Source organism: Primulina eburnea, chromosome 16, assembly GCF_022965805.1.
Source record: "Primulina eburnea isolate SZY01 chromosome 16, ASM2296580v1, whole genome shotgun sequence".
In the NCBI taxonomy this organism is placed as follows: Eukaryota; Viridiplantae; Streptophyta; class Magnoliopsida; order Lamiales; family Gesneriaceae; genus Primulina; species Primulina eburnea.
The window spans coordinates 9849015-9869296 of record NC_133116.1 but is presented as its reverse complement, the minus strand read 5'-3'; the positions used below and the strand labels follow the sequence as shown (position 1 = coordinate 9869296).

Sequence of the window (20282 nt, the reverse complement as noted above, 5' to 3'; positions counted from 1 at the left end):
TTTTTGTTTTACAAAAGTTTGCAAATTTGTAAAAGAAAAGTTCATAATCATTTTTTAAAGCATTTATAAACACTGCCTTAATCTTACAACTTGAGCTGGTACAGAATTCTAGATACCTCTCAATTGTTATGTGATTTCCTTGATTTAATTTTTCTTTCTTTTGTTTTGAGGAGATATAATATCTTGTTGTAAATGTATTACAGGTTCTTCAATTTTTGTTTGTTGCTTTCAATTCTCAAAGCAGGTATAATACTTTGTTAAATTATTTTATGATGTGTGTATGATAATTTTTTGCCATGTAAAAATACCTATATTCTTCACTTCATATGTTACAATAATAGAATCAAACTCGATTTCGTTGATTCTAAGAGTTGTTGCACGGTAATCTAGTCTTTGATCGTGAAGCTTCGTGTTGCTTCTTATTAAACTTAGATGCATCTGGTTTTCTCCAAAAGTGTGAAACAAGAGAATGAACTGGTTATGTACTTTTACTAAAATGTGAACTCATCTTTGCAACAAAACAAGCATGAGCATTTTTACAGTTTTCTGGAGAGGATTGTTTACTAAACATATTTATGTGCCATGTTTCATGAATATTTTTTCGCCCGTCAACTCATCTAGCTTGATGGATTGCCTGTCGAAGATACTTCAATGTCTTTTGATGACCCAAAAATCCCATGAACCAGAAATCAAAGTTGTCCTCAGTAACTAGCTGCAGATATTTCTGGGTTGGCGATTTCGCATTTTCGATTTCCTCAGCTCCTGTTATTTTTCTCAGGGGGATCATGACCTGCATATAAAGAAGTTGAAAAGAAAAATAGAATTTATTCAGTTTTCATCGACATAGAACAATTTGATCCAAGAAAATAAGCTGATCAAGCTGTTATTGTACCTTGTAGTAGAGTTTACATTTATTTCCAGTTGGAGAAGAGATTTTGATGGATCTGTCACTGCAGAAGGCAACTCTATTATTGGAAATGAAGAGGACTCCGGCTAATGGCCCGGCTGTCGTTGATAGGTAGCATTGGGAAGCCTTCAACAATTTCTCGTCGTCTCTAACGTTGAAAATCTGTTTGAAAACTTTCTCCACTCCACCTACTTGAAGGATTCTTGTCCCCAGCCTCAACTTTCCCTTCACGGCTTCACTTATCTTTGGTGCTAACCTCACTGTGGGAAAAAAAGATCAGATTTCTTAAGTTCAAAACGTTGATTCTACGATTATTACTTATGTATATATCTTGTGTGTTGAACTTCTTATTAGTAATTACCGTGCTCCCGGATTCGTTGAGCAAAAGTATCCATGCTTTGTCCGAGTTGGATCATCTTAGCAACTACTGAATCTACTCTTCCACCTGCATTTTTTGTCACAAAAACAGATGACTTAGGAACTTATTGAACCATGAATCTGTGAGTTCTTGATCAGGAATAATTAAGAACAGTCACGTACTGTGTCTGAATTTGTGAAAATGATGGTTGGAAGGAGAAGGCAGAAGCTGGTACTGTGCAGCAGAGTCAGGTAAAAATGCTTTTCCTGAGCTTTTCATAGAGAGTGCGTATTCTGCAGCTGAAGTAACTGGAATCCCCATAACATGTTCATTATACCCATTTTTCCTAACAAATCTTGATTTGCTGTGTTTCAGTTGTTCCATTTTACTTACTCCGTCCCGTTGTATGCTTTGAATCTAAAGACCAGTATCCTTCAACCTCAATCTTGCCCTGGTCGAAATATGATTATTTCTTGCTCTATTTATACAAAGAAAAAGAAGTTATCTGTTACTGACTTTTGCTTTGTATGTGTCAGCTTTGGATCATCGAACACCAAATGTTGCAGATATGAGCTTCTGAGTAACCTTTTCGACGAAAAAAGCATCAGAAAGAGAAAATTTGCCTTTTCCTTTTTTCATTTTCGTGAAAGGTTGGCACATGTTATGCAGATAAGATTTAATATTCATTACAATTCTTTGATTTTGTGGACCATCGACTCATGTTTCTCAGGACAAAAGCTAGCTGTGGGATCACCCTTTTTTTATGGTAAATAATGTCATGTTAGGGTCAGCTGTTCAAATACTTTGCATTGTTTGTGGATTCTGACCATGTTCATAGGTGTTATCCATGCCTTTTGAGTTGGCATTCTTGCTTTGTGATGTAACCAACACCTTCAAAATCTCAATATGAAGAAAGCATCTTATTTACAACTGGATGCTTTCTGTGAGGATAAGAATAACCATCGGATCCCGTGTCAATCGCTTGACAGTCGATTCACCTCCATGTGGCTGACCGCGGTTGCTGGCACAGGTATCAGTCATTTCTAGTAGCCAAGGCCATAGATGCTGACTTAGACACAAATTATATTTTTGTTCAACTATGTTTTTAAATTATCTCACATTCTATTTAATATTCTTTTTGACGAATTATTATTATTTTTTAATATAATGTTGGTCACATTTTCACTTATGAACAAGACCTAATTTATGCCATCTCGTTAAACCAATCTCATACAATGACAAATTGTTCATTACTTACTAAAAATTCAATCAGTGTATTAAAAAACATATCAAATGTAGTGAAAAATTTACACGTGAATGAAACATTAGGGTATTGCCTAACCAGGAAAATAAGATGGCATAAATCTTTCCATAAGGCACCACTTGTCTGGATGAAATAAAATTTATAATACGAGGATAATAAATTAAATATATAAATAATTTAATTATCTTTAACTCCAATTTGAGTAAATATTGTAAGGGCGTTGCAGTGCCTTAAAAGTACGAGACAGAATATGCATACACAAACATATATTGAATAAAATTTTGTAAAAATGAACATAACAAGCTTAAAAAGATTGGGTCATGAACTTCATACACCTCAAGGATAAAGTAGCGATTTCACACTTTTGCTAAGGTTTATGTCGGTGGTATGCATGAGCCTCAGAAGCACATTGGACAAAGTAAATAGGATCAACACTTCAATCTACTCGTGTACATTTAAACACACCTGACCATAAGCGCGAGAAGGCGGCAAAATCGACCCATTCCCAGATCTAAAAAACTACTTAGAAATAGATTGGTTTCGGTAAAACGAAACGGGACGTGCCTCCTCTACATTAAGCAGAAGCATTAACCAGCTCTTTCTGTTTGGTGGCGGGTTCAGTTGGCAGTGGCTGCAACGACAAAGTATCAAAATCAATTGCTATCCATCTTTAGGGGAAAAAATGGAGGCAAAAGTCTATGACTTCTTTTAAAGAATTAGATGGCATCAGAGACAAGAGTAGGACGGCTTAGAATGGAAAAGAACGAAAACTGTGGTAATGAAGATTATAAAAACTTCCCTGATTCATTATTTTAAGCATATTTTCCCGTTATACGATAATCTCTTAAGCAGCATACAGAGACATTGTTAATCATGATCAGTAATTAATTTTGTATAAAAAACTGGGCTTGTTTTCCAGCAATGGATAACTAAAAAATGGGTTTGTTCTCGTGCAAAATGATCACAGTTTCATGTGATAATGATAATTGTTGACTGTCTGGTTCCATACGATTAAAGAGAACAAAGTTCTTGTTATCATATCAGTGTCAATACAGGTTCTTACCGCAGCGAGCTCCTGTTCGTGTTTCGGAATAAAAGCGGTGTCCACCTTTCCATTTTTGAAGTCCTGTGGCATAGAATGACATGGAAAATTAAGTTTCGCAAATGCCCCTCAAATATGAATTCATAAATGAATAATAGGGATTAGAGGATTATAATAAGTGCCTACCTCAACTTCAAGGATAAGCTTATGGTAGTCAATTGTTGTTGGAACCCCTGGCGATTAATCATATTATTTTAATACAGATCCAACCACAAAAAAGGTTAGTATCAAATCAATCCACAGTAATATAACAGTTAAAGGTGGATATTTATGGATGTCACATGAAATGCATGCAAAAGACAAAACTGTTCGCTCAAGTTTCAATCAGTTGATGCTCAAAAAAAGAAAAAGTTACAATCAATTGAACATGGCGAATTAAGAGCTATCTTTCCAGCTGAATTCAAATTAATCATCCTCATTTTGAATTCAGACAGATGCTGCAACTGAAGAGTCAGAGCACACTAGATATTCTCTACAGATTTTGAAAAGCCATTTGAAGCATCTTATGGTGAATCTTGACACAATGTCCAGCACAAAAAGAAAATTCGAGACAGCTGACCTACTTCATTCTTTACCTGTAATAATGGTGTCGTTAAGGGCCCTTTTCATACGTTGGATTGCCCTTTCTCTTGTTGGAGCCCAGACAATAAGCTAAAATAGCAAGTTTATGTACGTTAGAGCAAGGGTAAGCCAATTCTTCAGATATAATAAGAAAACCAAGAATAAAATGACATCTAGTATCCTACTCTATTGATGGATATTTTAACATAACAACATTTTTATTAAATAATTACTTCAGCTCAATGCATGATCAAAGGCAGCGGGAGATGCTTAGGCAGCTGATGAAAAATATATAGCAAGCAAATTAACAAATTTCTAAACACAATGAATTTAATGTCTTGACACAAAGCTGCTACATTAAGATAACATGGATTTCAGTTTCATGATTTATTTGGACAGCTGCAATCAAACCATTCTGGTTCGAGACAGTAAAAAGTGCCATGTTCGAGTGTCGACTGCCAAGAAAATATCAATCCAGTTTTATAATGTCAGCGCATATTTCCAAAAAGATGAATAGTAGAATTGTCCTCTATTGCATTAGATAAGAGCAGGTTTCAATTTCCTTGCAGCTGCCTACACTACTCTGGCTTCCATAAAAATAGCATTCCAAAACGATATATACATTAGAAAAGTGCAATATCTGAGTATCATCGACTGCCAAGAAAATATTAATTCAGTTTTTAAATGAGCATATATGCCCAAACGATGAGTAGCAGAAGTGTATGGTGCATTAGATAACAGCAGTTTCAATTTATTTGCAGCCACCTAAGATTACTGTGGGTTCCATAAAAATAGCATTCCACAACGATGCACTAAATAACATTTGATCCATCAAAATGCATCTACCACTTATAAAATATAGTATTCGTGCCAGAGACAAGGGGGCTTGAGTTGATTAATCTAAGCTGAACTCAAGAGAAAATGTTCCTAACTATCCCCTCATATGTTATTTTACATATTTATCATGAATCATGTAGGCAATAAAAATGCATTCATTTGAATGAGCGGGTTTCTCACTAACTTTTGTTTTGTTAATTGGGGAAATATGAAATTATTTAAGCACATAATGAACACAACATCCAAACCTTTCCAAGCAGGGAATCATAGCTTGGAGGAACAACGTAATCTGGATAAACATGGCTATCCATTCGGACAAATGGACCTCCGGGTGGCAGGTAAGCAGTTATTCTCCCTATTCAAGTACATGAGGGGGATTAGCGTATGAAAGAAGACACCATATTAGTTGATTGTGCCAGCTTTCAGGATAAATAAGACTCCATATGAATCATTAGTTTTTGTTTGACTATAATAAATTAACAATTCCCCATCCCATAGTTTTTGCTAAGCTTGTCATTTTGAGGAACCAGAAAAAGAACTTCAATTGAAAATATTTGATTCCGTAACTCAGCAGGAAAACACCCACACAAAAAAACAAAAAACGAAAAAAACTTTACAGGTAGCAGTATCCCAATCACGCAATTCCAACATACCTGGTCCAGGTCTGAAGTTTTTGAAAGCATCTTCTGCATTAATACGGCATTCTATTGAATGTCCACTAAGAACAATATCTTCCTATAGATAAAAAATAGTTCATATAAATCAAAGGTTGCAGCTTATACCCCACGTTTTGAAATACCCTTCGGGCAAACTACCTGTGCGTAACGAAGTTTCTCTCCCCTAGCCACACGAATCTGTTCTTCGATTAGGTCGACCGAGGATATCATTTCTGTAACAGGATGCTCCACCTGAAATTACAGTCGATTAAATCAGTTACTTGTCCGTATCAAGGATGGAAATTCGGATGAGTAGTTCAAGTATATTATCTAAGCCTCCATCCTTTCACCTGGATCCTAGTATTCATCTCCATGAAGTAAAAGGAACCTCTTTCATCCAAAAGGAACTCAACAGTTCCGACGCCTATGTAGCCTATGGATGCTGCGGCTGCTACTGCTGCATCACCCATGGCTTTTCGCAACTCTGGTGTCAATGCAGGGGAAGGTGCTTCCTCTAGCAGCTTCTGATTTCTTCTCTGAAAATAAGCATTTTCAATTAATTACTACCACAGAAAGCTACCACCCTGAACTAATTCAACAGTTCTCAACTCAGAAAAACCACATCCTAAACTTATTCAGTAATATATGTTGGTAACTATTTGGGGGGAAAACTGTCTTTATTATAAATTGAAATAATATTGATTACTAGGTGCTCAGATACGAACACTGACTAAAAAGTTTCAATTATGTCCATGTACAAGGAAGAAATCTAAAGGTCGGTTTACATTTTTTTGGACAGAAAGAGCTGCGACATTGAGGCATATACCAAGAAATAGAGGCAAAATTTGATAAGTACTAGGTGATGTTTTACCTGAATACTGCAGTCACGCTCCCCAAAGTGAATAACATTACCAAATTTGTCAGCCAAAACCTGAGAAGTTGCACAAGGTGTCAGCATAAATGTAAATACAATGATAGCACCAATAATGCTAATAAACAACACAGAATCATGGTTACTCAAATTTGAACAAATACAACACAACCACCAAGCTTTTATCCCACTAAATGAGGTCAGTTACATGGAGATGCCATTGTGCTTTATCCCATATAATATACTCATCCGTGTCTAAATGAATTTTATTCAAATTTAAACAAATATCAAAGTTAAATAATTGCTCGAGATTAAATTTCATAAAACTTGAGGGTATGTATGGTTTTATTTCCTGAGGTTCGTTTCAGAAAATGAGTTCTTAAAAAATATAACAGGGAATGAAATTAATGTTTAGCTTTGTTTATAGAAAATTACTACAGTGGCCAAATCATGTAGGTTATTGTTTGGTAATTATTTTTTAAATTATGTGAGCAGTTAAAAATTGTGGAGTTCACGAATCCAGCTCAGCAAAACGGGAAGAATCGATCAAGATTGAATCTAAAATCTTCACGATGAGGTTAGGGAATGACGGTCGGTCTATTTGGTGGGCTGAAAGAAATAGGAAATCGACTTATTTGATGGATTTCGAGAGTGAGGAGGCGCACTGGTTTAATCTTCGAATCAAGGAACTCATTGGATCGATAAACACAGGATCGGTATCTCGACATTTTAGAGGAAGAAATGCAGTCTTCACTTTAAACAGTCTTGCTAACAAACGCGGAAGATATCTAGAGCTGTCTAAATTTCGCAACAATGGCAGAAAACAGATTACCATTGTACCTAGTGGATTAAGAGCTGAAGGATGGATAAATATTTCAAGATCGCTGGATCAGTTGATGACGAGTGGGTACCGGAGGAGTTCAAGCATCTTTCATCATGGTGTTGGCCAGCTGAAGCAAAAAATAGTCACTCAAGATAACACACTATTGACAAGGAATTTCACTGGTGGAATGCCAACAAATGAGGAAGTCTTGGTTAAGCAGCGGATTCATAAAAATTGAAATGATGCAATTGTAGTCACCCGAGATAAAGTTAATGTTTCATGGCAGTGTATTGAAGGGGTGCTAGGGAAATCAACAAACAGAAAGGTCGAACTCTTTCCGTTCCAGGCTAATAAAGCTCTATGGTGGCCTTACAACGCGGAAGAAGCTTCTTTCTACGTTAATCTGAAAAGGGGTTTTTTTGAATTTGGTGTGACATTAATATTTGAAGGTTGGTCCAAAGACATTGATACTCTGGACCCGGTGGAAGCATGTTGTAACAGTTGGATTTCAATCAATGGTTTACCGTGGGAGTTATGGTCCCCTGCAACATTCAATATCATCGGCGAACAATGCGGGGGTCTGCTGGCTATTAGTGTCGACACTCTACATTTCAAGGTACTGGGAGTAGCGAAAATCAAGGTAAAAGGTACTGAAGCAGGATTTATTCACTCAAAGATGAGTATTCCAGTGGCAGGGAGAAGCGTCGACATCAGAATTAGGGTAGAAACATTTGATCCTATTAAATATGACCAGTACGCACGGCAAACCTATGCCCAAGTTCTTGTGAATGGAAAGAAGATTATGGCGGATGGGGAAACAACAATCTTTACAGGTCATTATCGGCGCAGGAGGCATCAATGTGCAAATCCAAAAAAGGAACGATGGAGATCGAGGAACCAAGAATAAGTAATACAAGAGTCGCAGAAGGAAGAGCTGAAGTTGACTCAGGGTATCTGGGGGAAAAGTTGAATGAGATGCAGGGGTCCAAAGTATCAAACGACAAAGCACAAGACCCGGAAGTGAAGAGGGCGAAAACAACTCATCCGAATGAGAGAAAGGTCCTGAAGATTTTGGGGAAAATTGATCCGAAACAAACAGAAGATTTCAGAAACTCTCCGGTGGGATCCTTGAACAATGAGAACGCTGATGCGCGTGAAACAATGGTGGGCATCGAAAGTACTAATGGAAGCGCAACAAAATGTGATAAATGGTACTACAGAAGATTAAAAAAAATTCCTGATCAAGATAAAACTGGACATATCAATAACAGTGACTCAAAAGGCAGAAATCGCACCAACGAGGGTGGAAGGAGCTCGGGGGATGTGGGTTCGGTTGATCTCGAAGATATGGAATTTGAGGATTCTCAAGATGAATTGCTAGAAGTGGGTTTCGAGACTTCGGATTCGGATAGCTTCGATTTTCAAAGCTCCGATAACTCGGATAAATCAGTCGAAGAAGACGAAGGCTTGAACGATTTGTTCTCAACAGACAAAGGAAAGATTATAATTGCTGGTGTCACTCCATCGGTTAATACGGAACCTTTTGTGGGACAAGTATTTAACGGTATTCCTTCTTCCTTTCTAAATCATTCTTTTAAGTTCAATTGCATTCTTCCGTCATCCTTTTCAACACTGGGTATGTCTAGGGGTTTTTGTCTGTCTACGGGATTTTTAGGGAGTCAGGCAAGTGTGGTTGATGAAAAGCAGGGTACCGACGGAGGTATTCGGACAGGGATTGCGGCGGAAGACAAGATTCTTGTGGAAAAAACGGTTGAGGTTACTGTTACAGTGGGGAAATGGGGTGAAGGAAATAAAAACTCGAATTATAGTTTGAAGCGGGAATTGAATAGATTGAAAAGCGGAATCAATTACGACAGAGGTTCTTCTTCGAAGGGTCCCAAAATGTCCTTATGAAGATTTGTTCTTGGAATATAAGAGGCGGAGGGAACGTGAGGAAAAGACAATTGGTTAGGGCCGTCATTCAAAAAGAAAAACCAGATGGTGTCGCTCTTTTGGAAACTAAACGAGAAAAGGTGTATAGGAAATTCGTGGCAAGCGTCTGGAAGTCAAAATTTGTCGAGTGGGTAAGTCTACCATCGGTTGGGAGTTCTGGGGGGATCCTTGTGATGTGGGATCCCCGAGTGGTGTTAGTCAAGAATAATTTGGTTGGGGAATTCTCGGTGTCAATTGAGATTACCTGGAAAGATGAGACAACTTGGTGGTTTTCGGCAGTTTACGGACCGGTGAAAGCAAATTGCGATACTTACTGTGGGATGAATTAGCGGGCTTGAGAGTGATTTGTGGGGATAAATGGTGCCTTGGAGGAGATTTCAATGTGGTTAGGTCTACGGGAGAGAAATTGAACAGCCAGCCTTTAACTACAAGTATGTTGTGTTTTGATTCCTTGATTCAAGAGCTGGAACTACTCGACCCCCCATTATTGAACGCCAAATTCACTTGGTCTAACTTCAGAGCTGTGCCAATTTGTAGTCGTTTGGACAGATTTTTATTCACGGAAGGATGGAGGAATTTGTTCCACAATTTTAGACAAAAGGTTCTTCCGAGAATAACGTCGGACCACTTCCCTATTTTGCTTGATACCGTAAAAATGAAATGGGGGCCTACTCCTTTCAGATTCGAGAACGCTTGGTTGACTCACAGAAACTTCAAAGAGTTGGTAAAGGGATGGTGGAATAAGGGAGGAATACGGGGGTGGGAGGGATACAAATTTATGCGGAATCTGAAATTGATTAAAAAGGATTTGATCGTATGGAACAGAGAGGTGTTTGGAGACGTGGGAGTCAAAATCAAAGAGCTGAGTAACAAGATTCAGATGCTAGACGAAATGGAATCAAGTGGTAATTGGTCGGATGAGCTTATTTCCGAAAGAAAAGAATTAAAATGTGAGTTGCAGAATGAGTCATTTAAGAATTTCCAAATTCAAAGTCAAAAGGCAAAAGTTAAATGGCTCAAACAAGGGGATCAAAATTCAAAATATTTCCATTCTTTGCTCACCAATAGAAAGAACAGGGCGTTGATAGAAGTGGTGGAGATGGAAGATGGCCGAGTGGTTGATGAGGAAAAACAGATAGAAGACGAGATTGTACAATTTTACGTTAATTTGTTCAGGAAAAATGAGGTGCAAGGTGGGAGTTTAGATGAATTGGAGAGGAGTTTTACTGGAATAGATTGGAGTCCTATACAGAGAGTTGAGGCGGAGGAATTGGAGAGACCATTCGATGAGGATGAAATTAAAAAGGCGGTGTTCGATTGTGATGGATCAAAAGTGCCGGGGCCGGATGGTTTCACTATGGCTTTCTTTCAAAATAATTGGGATACATTGAGAGTTGATTTGGTTAAGGTGTTTGCTGAATTTTTCAATGATGGGATCGTAAATGGAATTACGAATGAAACTTACATATGTCTCATTCCTAAGAAAACGATGCGAGGAGAGTTAAGGATTTTAGACCAATCAGTTTGATCACGAGCTTGTATAAGATATTGGCTAAAGTCTTGACATCTAGACTGAAGAGAGTGCTGAGTTCAACTATTGCGGAGAACCAGTGTGCTTTTATCCAAGGTAGACAGATTCTTGATTGCTGTCTCATTGCAAATGAGGTCGTGGAAGAATACAGACGTAAGAAAAAATTGGGTTGGGTGCTAAAATCGACTTCGAAAAAGCCTATGACAATGTGGATTGGAGATTTCTTGATTTTGTGTTACGTGGCAAAGGATTTGGTGATAGGTGGAGAAGGTGGATCAAGGGATACGTCTCAACTGTGTCTTTTTCGGTTTTTGTAAATGGAAGACCGTGCGGGAAGATTAAAGGGGAAAAAGGACTAAGACAAGGAGATCCATTATCACCGTTCCTATTTAATCTCGTGGTTGATGTCTTGGGAAGGATGGTGGATAAATCAAGGGCTGATAATGAGGTTCAAGGGCTTGAGGTTGGGAGAGATAAAATTGTTGTATCTCATTTACAATTCGCTGATGACATTCTATTCTTCGTCAAATCGGAACAAGCTGTGTTGGCCATCGTGAATATACTAGGTGTGTTTGATAAGAATTCGGGGTTGAAAATAAATTTGTGTAAATCTGTACTGTTGGGGTTAAATAGATCGGAAGAGGAGGTTGATGAGATGGCATACAAAATTGGATGCATAAAAGAGAGTTGGCCTATTAAATATTTGGGAGTACCACTGGGAGACAACCCTACAAGAAATGGTTTCTGGGAACCGGTGTTGTCGAAGATGTCCAAGAAACTTGCAAGTTGGAAAAAATCTTTCTTATCTAGAGGGGGTCGGCTTACGTTGATTAAGGCTGTCCTTTGTGCGTTGCCATCTTATTACTTGTCCCTGTTTAAAGTGCCATTAAAGGTGGCTGCGAGAATGGAAAAAACAATGAGGAACTTCTTGTGGGATGGACACGAAGGGGAGAAACATTGCCACGTGGTCGGTTGGAAACAGGTTTGCAAACCAAAGGAATTAGGAGGTCTGGGGTTGGGGAATATAAGCCTAAGGAACAGGCTCTTCTTGGTAAATGGTGGTGGAGATGTTCGGTGGAGAAGGGATCGTTGTGGCGAAAGATCATTCAAAGTGTCTATGGGCTTCAGGAAAATGGGTGGGACTTGGGTTTAGCGGAAACAACAACTTATAGAAGTCCATGGAAGTTTATCTCTCGATCGTATCATGCTTTTCATCAACTTATTAGAGTGGTGCCTAGAGAGGGTAACTTAATTCGATTTTGGGAAGACATTTGGGAGGGAGACATTGCTTTTAATTTTAGATTCCCTTCATTGTATCGTTTGAGCAATTCAAAGAATAAGCCGATTCGTTTTTTCTTAGAGGTCGTCATTAGGGGGGGCAACTCGACTTACGTATGGGATGTGAGGTTCAGGAGAGATCTTAACGAGTGCGAGTCTAGTGAGTTTGCTGTTTTGATAGGTGTTTTACATAACGTAAGAATTCAATTGGGCATCGAGGACTTTAGAGTTTGGTTGGGTGATTCATCGGGCATTTTCTCTGTAAACTCTTTTTACAACTCTTTCTTTCAAAATTCAAGTTTTCCTACTTTCAATTACTCCAATTTCATCTGGAAAATACAAGTCCCACAAAAGATCAAGATTTTCGCTTGGATTGTGGCATTGGGGAAGCTACCAACTTGTGAATTTATTCAAAGACGGTGGAAAGATTGCGCTTTAAGGCCTCAATGGTGTTGCTTATGTCGAAATAATGAGGAGACTCAAGATCATATTCTTCTGCATTGCGAATTTTCCAGACGTATTTGGTCTAATGTCCTCAGAGAGTTGGGTTTTCATTGGGTATTCCCTAGAGAGGCAAGAGATATGTTTCGATCAGACTCTTTGTGCCCCATAGGGAAAAAATTCAAAGATTTCTGGTATTTGACGGTTCATTGCGTTTTCTGGTCATTATGGTTGGAAAGAAATAGAAGGATTTTTGAAGACGGATCGGAGTCAATTGATCTAGTCTGGGATAAGATCAAATTTACAGTGGCCACTTGGACTATCAACTTGAAGGATTACAGACACTTGAGCATTACAGATATGGTTAGGGATTGGAAATTTGTTGGGTTTTGATACGATTGTTTCGATGACCATCTCTAGTTTCTTTTAATCTTCTTTTAATTTTGGTGTTTGTAATTTCAGGCGGATTACTCATCCGCGTTTTGCTGTAATCTCTTATTATTATAATAAAGTTAGTTTTCTATCCAAAAAAAAAAAGAGATGTGAAAATGAGTTTTTAAAACATGAAATGAAAATGAGATAGTAATGTTGTTTTTTATTTTTTAAAGACCGGAAAATGTTTTGTTTCAACAAAAACAAATATAGCCTTAGGTACTTTTGAAGATATTTCTAGTTTGTAATTTGGCATTCGATTCAATTACATTCACCGCAATTTGATACAATCATCTGATGTAACTCAAACAAAATCTATTTTTCCTTCTACAAAAAATGCCATATTTAAAGCACAAGTGCTTTGTGAGGCCCAATAACTTAAATTAGGCCCAGCCCATTTCATTTTATTAAATACCCAAACCCATTTTGAGAAATCAGAAAATAGAAGCGTTAATCCAGAAAGCTCTTCTCCCAGACTTGCAACCCGTCGCTCCTCTCTTCTTCTGCAGCAAGCGTTCAGCGTCTCCAGCGGCCAGATTTTGTGCAACAGCTTAGCAAATCTTCTTCCTCCAACCTATTAGCTACTTTCCTGTCATGAATCGGTAAGTTTCGAGCTCGATCGTTTCGATTTCCAGCAACTGTGCGTGAGCTTTGATTTGGTTCTAGGTAAGGTTTTTGGCTTCAATTCATAGTTGTGTTTTGGTGGATTAGTTTGTAGAGTGAAGTATTAACTTTTCCCTAAATTCCAGCTAGGTTTCCGGCGTGAACAGTGTTTCCGGCGACATTTCCGGCGAACCATCTTCGCGAGATTACCGTTGTGTTTTAGCCTCGATTCTTGAGGTATTAAGTTCGAAATTTCAGATTCTTCATGGGTTTAGGTGCTGCCGGAATTTGAGTTTTTATCCGAGGCGATTTAAATTGTTTTGTCAGTTAGAATGCAATATATTGATGTATATAGTGAATTTATACTGTAGGTTGTATCATTGGACGATTTTATCCTATAGTCCTTAAGAATCTGTGGTATTGTAAGTTGAAGTTGAGGTACGCTCAAACCTATATCATTATGACGCTTATATTGGCGTGTAAGAATATTTGGTGAATGTTATTTGCTATTATGTGCATTAAATGTTTATTCTGTTGCATTCATGCATAAATTGTATTGGCATAACATGTTGAGCCTTGACTCCTTTGACGGCTATTTATGTTGATCCTGTTGAGATATATTGAGTCATCAGAGGGACGAGTGGGTTAGGATTAGCCACATTCCCAGATGACAGCTAGGGACGAGCGACTTAGCTACTCGCATTCCCGATGCTACGTGCATGGACGAGCGGCGATTTGATGCTGCATTCCTGGCACGGGTGGCCACTGTTACTATTGATGATGCTATTCGTTTGGACTTTGGTATCCATTATTCCGTTACCATTCATGCATCACATAGCATTGCATTTACTTGATATTATTACATGTCTTTTATTTACGTCATGATTTTACTGGTTTGTCGTACTGGGGTCCGACCCCTGTTTTCTTTTGATGTTGTGGTTGTTTTTGATGCCATAGCAGGTCATTCCAGGGGTTTTGACGCGTCTGGTGGAGCGTCAGCGAGTGGAACCCAGTAGTCAGTCGGTTTGTGTCAGAGTTCCCAGATATTTATATATTATACTGGTTTGATACATTTGCCAGGGAGATGCCCTGTGTAGCTGTATGGTGATGTCTTTTTGTGGTTTGGATTTTATTTGTGGTTTGTTGTGTCTAGTCCTGGCCAGTGCGGCTGTAGGATATTTGTTTGGTTTGGTTGGTTGTGAACTTGACGTTATTTTCGAGCGTATATTATTGTTGTTATGTTTTGAGATTTTTGGGATGTCCTACTTACGGGGAGGTCGTGCCGAAATTTCTGTAGGCCCAAATTAACGTTTTAAACTCGTTTTCGCTGTTTACACCATTAAATCATTGTTGTTTGGTAATTAAATATTAACTAAGTGCACGGGCCCTGACATGCTTAAGGTTAAATCAAAAAAAAAATTTAATATGTAAACTTTTGTTAGTAATACCTGAAATTCAATATGCCTTGGATTCTGGATATACTTCTCCAGGTAAACACCGTCGTTACCAAATGCAGCTGCAGCCTCAGTCTTTGCTTGCTGACACCCCCAAAATTTAGTTAGAATGATAGTAAGCTAAAGAACTAATGCAAAATTTAGTTAGATAGCTGCGGTATGCACGGATTTTGTTTTGAAACCATTGAACTGATTATTTGACATCAAGAGATAAATAAATGTTTGAAGAACACATTTGTCACAACTTCGCATTATTGGATATACATCTAGATTGAGAATAAAATCCATAAAGACCTCAAAGGGAAGGTTGTTGCTCGGTATTCTCACAAAATAAATAGGTCAAACCAAAAGATAGTTTCTATACATATTTGAGTAGATACTAACCCTAATAAAATAGAAAGTAATTAATCTCCCAAGGACGTAACAGGCAACATATAACTACAAGGTAAATTTACGGAAACATGGACTACCTGCAAAAATTTCACAAATTCATCAGGCTTTTTTGCAAGGCGCATTCCACGTCCTCCACCACCAGCTGTTGCCTTTAGAAGAATTAGTTATAATTCAGATGGAGAAGCTTGTGATAACTTCTTGGAATTTAGTCCATGCAAAATATGACTGTAGTGAAAACACTTCTATATCTATCTTGAGAATATAACATGGAATGAGAACAACGTAGAATGGATATACAAGAAGAAATATATAGAAAATAATTCTGTAGATTCCGTGTCTGTCTATGTGTGCATGTATGAGAATATGCATATTAATGCGAAACTTACCTTGATCATAACAGGATAACCAATCTCGTCTGCTAGTTTAATAGCTTCTTCAGTGGTCTGCATGGAAAAGAAGTTCACATACAAAGACAAGAAGTTGTTCACAGATTTTGATAGCGAATTCCCAAGATAAGGTGGCCATACAGAAACAATTCTGCCAAAGGGAAGTACCTTTAACAATCCATCACTTCCAGGCACAGTTGGAACTCCAGCATTCTTCATTGTATCCCTAGCAGTGGACTTGTCACCCATAACCCTAATGCTTTCCGGCTGCAAAAGCCTCAATTTGAATATTCAAATATTTGTTGTATTCTAGCCATTACAAATAGAAGAGGCTAGCTGCTGAACTGGAATCTTTCGTCAAGTTACTTTTCCCCCCCATTCTAATTGAGAACAACTCACTGGTTTAAACTTTTAATCATACAGCCATTACATTGTTCATACCTAACACTACCCCTGCTAAGCCTAAAAAAACTTGTGACTTTAAACGACTTTGCGCGAACATTTTTAATCTTGAGAACTTACATTTGGTCCAATAAAATTGATCCCATGTTCTCTGCACATCTCAACGAAAACAGCATTTTCAGAAAGGAAACCATATCCAGGATGCAGCATGGTACATCCACGGCTGATGGCAGCAGATAACACATTTGGAATCACCAAATATCTGTAAGAAAACCAAAACAAGAAAATATTGTTTACGACTAGATGTGAAATGAGTATGAAAGTTGTCTTCAAAGTTCATAGGAAAAGTCAGAAAAGATGAAAAAAATTATTCGTTGCCATAGTTCTTTTTCAATCTCTAAAAAGAAGCTTTTGGGTGTCTTAACGATCATCCTTATGTATTTTGTTCATATACATAACCTACAACCAGTGTTAAACAAAAGAAAAAGAAACATCGAAATACTTGAAGACTGCTTAATAACATAGTATTCTTTTCCCTTTTTCGTTTTGAGAGATTGGCAAGCAATAGAAGGGAAAACATATGATACCGATCGACTTTCCAAATATCTAGATAGAACCAGTTTATTTATAAATTACACCAAGGCAATCATATTTTTCGTATAATCATAAATGTCTCCACATGTATATTTCTGTAGTAAAACATCAAACCGTAAATGAATAATAACTGGGGTGGTGTCAATTTTTCAATGTCACAATCACATATATGTATTTTTTCTAAACTCAGCAAACCAAAAGAAAAAATTTGTTCAAATGATGAACAAAGGAATGTCTGGCTCTCTTTAACAGGGAAGGCAGCATGGGACTGAACTGTCAAAAATGCTAGAGGATCATCAAAAGCAGGCATAGCACGACCTTTTTCTATTTGCTAATCCCTATTCCTGCTGAGATGACTATTACAATGTGAATAATAAGACTCGCAGATTAACAACAAAAGATACAAGGGGGAGAGTCGAGAGCATTATGTGACGAATGAACACCGTGAGAAAAATACTTTAACGCCCTCTCCTCCCTCCATTCTACCGCATATAGTTTCTATCATTTTTATGTAGAACTGTCTCTACAGTTAGAGGCAACACAGAGGTCAAAGAATCTTACTGAAAATCTATCTGTTTGGACCTATTACAATTCTCTGACAACTTTATTATCAGATGCCCCTGGATTACATAAAAAATTTCTTCTTACAACCCATCGACATTCCTAATCTCAGCTATCTCCAAGTGTGCCCAAATTGAGAAGGATTTTCAGAAGTTCTGTTAGTTATATGGTTCTTAGAGGAAGAGGTCAAAGGCTTCAAATTTTATTTCTTCCCAGTACAAACCATAGCTTTAAACAGAGATAGACCTGTTCTATTTTTCCTAATCATTCCGAAACAAGGTATTCATTAGTGTACCTTAAGTATTATGCCAACCACAAGGAGCTCAAGCCGTACATATTTCCATGACGTGGAAAAGAAAATATTGAGCAGCTTGTGCTTATTGATTCTTGAGCAAGGAAGAGATCCATATAAATTAGTCTTTGTTTAAAGATGAAATATTAATGGAACAACAAGCACTAAAATTACTGTTTTCTAATAAAAAGGTGTAGGACAGATTGGATACAATTTAACTTTTGTAACCCTGGTTCCAGACATAACATGAGGGGAAGGTATGAATCTTTACAAAAGAAATAAAAAGTCATGATGGCTTACGATTGACTGCTGGGTGCTTCTCCTATGCAAACAGATTCATCAGCTAGTTTTACATGAAGAGCGTCCTTATCGATTGTTGAGTAAACAGCAACACAAGGGATCCCCATCTCATGGGCAGTCCGAATCACACGAACAGCAATCTCTCCTCTGTTTGCAACCAAAATTTTATCATCCCGACATGTAGCAGCAAGAGCCCCCCCACGTTGACCAGATTTACTAGCAACTCGAGAAGCTTGAGTCCTCTGTCTAGGAAAGGCGACCCTACTTCCTGCCACAAAGCTGCACTGTGAGCTCCTGATAACTGTTGTCCTCCCAAGGAACAAACCCTTCAAGAAGTAATCAAATAGAAATTAGAATCCCCGGAAAAATATAGGAATATAGGAACTAAAAATAAATAACATAGCTAGGCTGCATTGCAGAAATATTAAGATTACAAATATAAATAGCATGTCAATTTGCAGAGTATGAAAATAGATAGCTGATAGCACGAATTCAACTAAAAAACATGAAGCTCCTATGACATCACAATGTAATAGGAAAAACATTCCGATTCCAAAAATAAACATAACAAAAAGCAAATCAACAATATACTAACATGCCACATCTATAATCGTGAAGTCAGACTGGTTGCAAATAATAGGTATCTACAACGTAACTGGAGTAATTCCGAAAAAGAACTTTGTACACTTGGACTAACAAAGTCCATTCATAATTTTTAATTAGCAACAAAAATTATTTCTGAAAATATACCCTTGTAACATCATGATAGACCACGGGGTGGAATAACGTGTAGTAGAAATCCTGACTAATACCACTAGCGCGTTCATGATTCTGGTTATCTGCTCAATTTTAGGATATTTTCTAGTTTGTTATTATTAGAAATTTTTCTCCTTTGCTTTTCAGTTAGTGTCCTGATATTGTGGATGAATAATCAGGGTCCATCTATTAAGTTGATTGATGATAATGATCTTGTTTTCATTCCAAAATTCTACACTTGAAGGTTTTCCAAGAAACAGACAAACCCAGCGCTTCTACAAGAAACCATCAGAAGAGAGCTTGAAGCCCTTGAAAATGGCCCGATAATACAGTAAATAAGATAGAAAAGCAGCTCACATTTCATGGTTTTACAATCGAGGCTGCGTTTATAATTTAAGAAAACACCATCAAAATTCAATCCAGAGCACATGCAAAAGCATACATAAATTTCCCTGATCATACATCGCATAGACACATCATGATCGACGGCACACACCAACGATTGTATGTAGAAATGATAAAAGAACGAGGTAAACACGATTTTGACGGACAGAAACAAGTAGATAATTACTCACAGGAGGTGAGCAAGGAGAGCAGACTGATTTAGTGCAAAATGACATGGCTGCAGTGTCCATTGCAGATCAAACAATCAATCTAATCAACCACCCTGGAAGAACAAATCAAAACCAGAAGATAACCCATCATAGAATCTTCACAAACGAGTCATAAAAACGGGACAATGCAGGATAAATCATCTCTTCGCTGGTTCACACATGATAGATCTGTTAACACAGCAATTCGTACCTTTGAAATGCGAGCGAAAAAACCCAATCACGGTGATCAAGATTCAGCCTTTTTTCTCTTCCCTGTACGCAGATGGAGAGCGGGTAAGAAGGGGGGGTGGCGAAGAATTTGAAGAAGTGGGTGTCGATAAAAACTAAGTAGAGCTGCAACTAGCTTGAAGTATTATCGAATTCTCCGCCAGAACTATTTGCATTGAGCCCTAAGAAATTTCGAAAGTAAATATCTCGATTTTTTTATGTGATTCTATCCTTCCAACTTCGCATTATTATGTAGCGAAGAAGAAATTTTGATACACTCGCATTTTCAAGGATGTCATTTTCTTAAAAATAAATAGTTGATTCTTTAATTGAGATTGTATTTATGCAGTTCAATTATTATTAGTATTTATGCAGTTCAATTATTATGTTATTGTATCACTAACAACGACGCACAACGACTACGCAACAATATCCATAAACATGAATTTTGACACCAAAATACGTTCTACGAATTCTAATACAACCAAGTGCCTATCGACCCGAGACGAAGCACCAAACATCAATCCCACATCATACTCACCATGCTTAAAGACAGCAGCAGTCACCCAACGTCCCCAACGAAACCTGCAACAAATAGTCCTCAAGAATACATCAATAACATAATTTTCAAAAAAATACAATTTGAGCAGTACCACGAAAAACACCATAACTCACTCAATTTTTACCCAAGAACACTAGGTTTTCC

General features: G+C 37.7%; 2 protein-coding genes and 1 long non-coding RNA gene across 3 annotated transcripts; 1 reads left to right on the top strand and 2 right to left on the bottom strand.

The window, feature by feature from the left end:
• Positions 1 to 457: 457 nt before the first annotated feature.
• On the bottom strand, positions 458 to 1866 carry LOC140817404 (putative GEM-like protein 8). Its single transcript, XM_073177072.1, has 4 exons — positions 1448 to 1866; positions 1269 to 1352; positions 893 to 1167; positions 458 to 790 (listed from the first exon to the last, which is right to left on the bottom strand). The coding sequence occupies exons 1-4, from the start codon at positions 1647 to 1649 to the stop codon at positions 614 to 616; spliced, it is 738 nt and encodes a 245-aa protein (XP_073033173.1). The 5' UTR covers positions 1650 to 1866; the 3' UTR covers positions 458 to 613.
• A 953-nt stretch (positions 1867 to 2819) lies between these two features.
• On the bottom strand, positions 2820 to 19807 carry LOC140816246 (biotin carboxylase 1, chloroplastic). Its single transcript, XM_073175370.1, has 17 exons — positions 19560 to 19807; positions 19331 to 19422; positions 18000 to 18325; positions 16373 to 16514; positions 16019 to 16117; positions 15851 to 15907; positions 15542 to 15613; positions 15066 to 15155; positions 6557 to 6616; positions 6036 to 6221; positions 5845 to 5937; positions 5683 to 5764; positions 5278 to 5384; positions 4207 to 4282; positions 3758 to 3804; positions 3593 to 3655; positions 2820 to 3160 (listed from the first exon to the last, which is right to left on the bottom strand). Exons 2-17 carry the CDS (start codon positions 19388 to 19390, stop codon positions 3104 to 3106), a joined length of 1617 nt encoding a protein of 538 aa, XP_073031471.1. The 5' UTR covers positions 19391 to 19422; positions 19560 to 19807; the 3' UTR covers positions 2820 to 3103.
• Positions 13382 to 14409, top strand: LOC140816247 (uncharacterized). The gene is made up of 3 exons (XR_012114505.1): positions 13382 to 13680; positions 13764 to 13854; positions 13989 to 14409. It is a non-coding gene; the product is annotated as an uncharacterized lncRNA (long non-coding RNA).
• Positions 19808 to 20282: the final 475 nt, after the last annotated feature.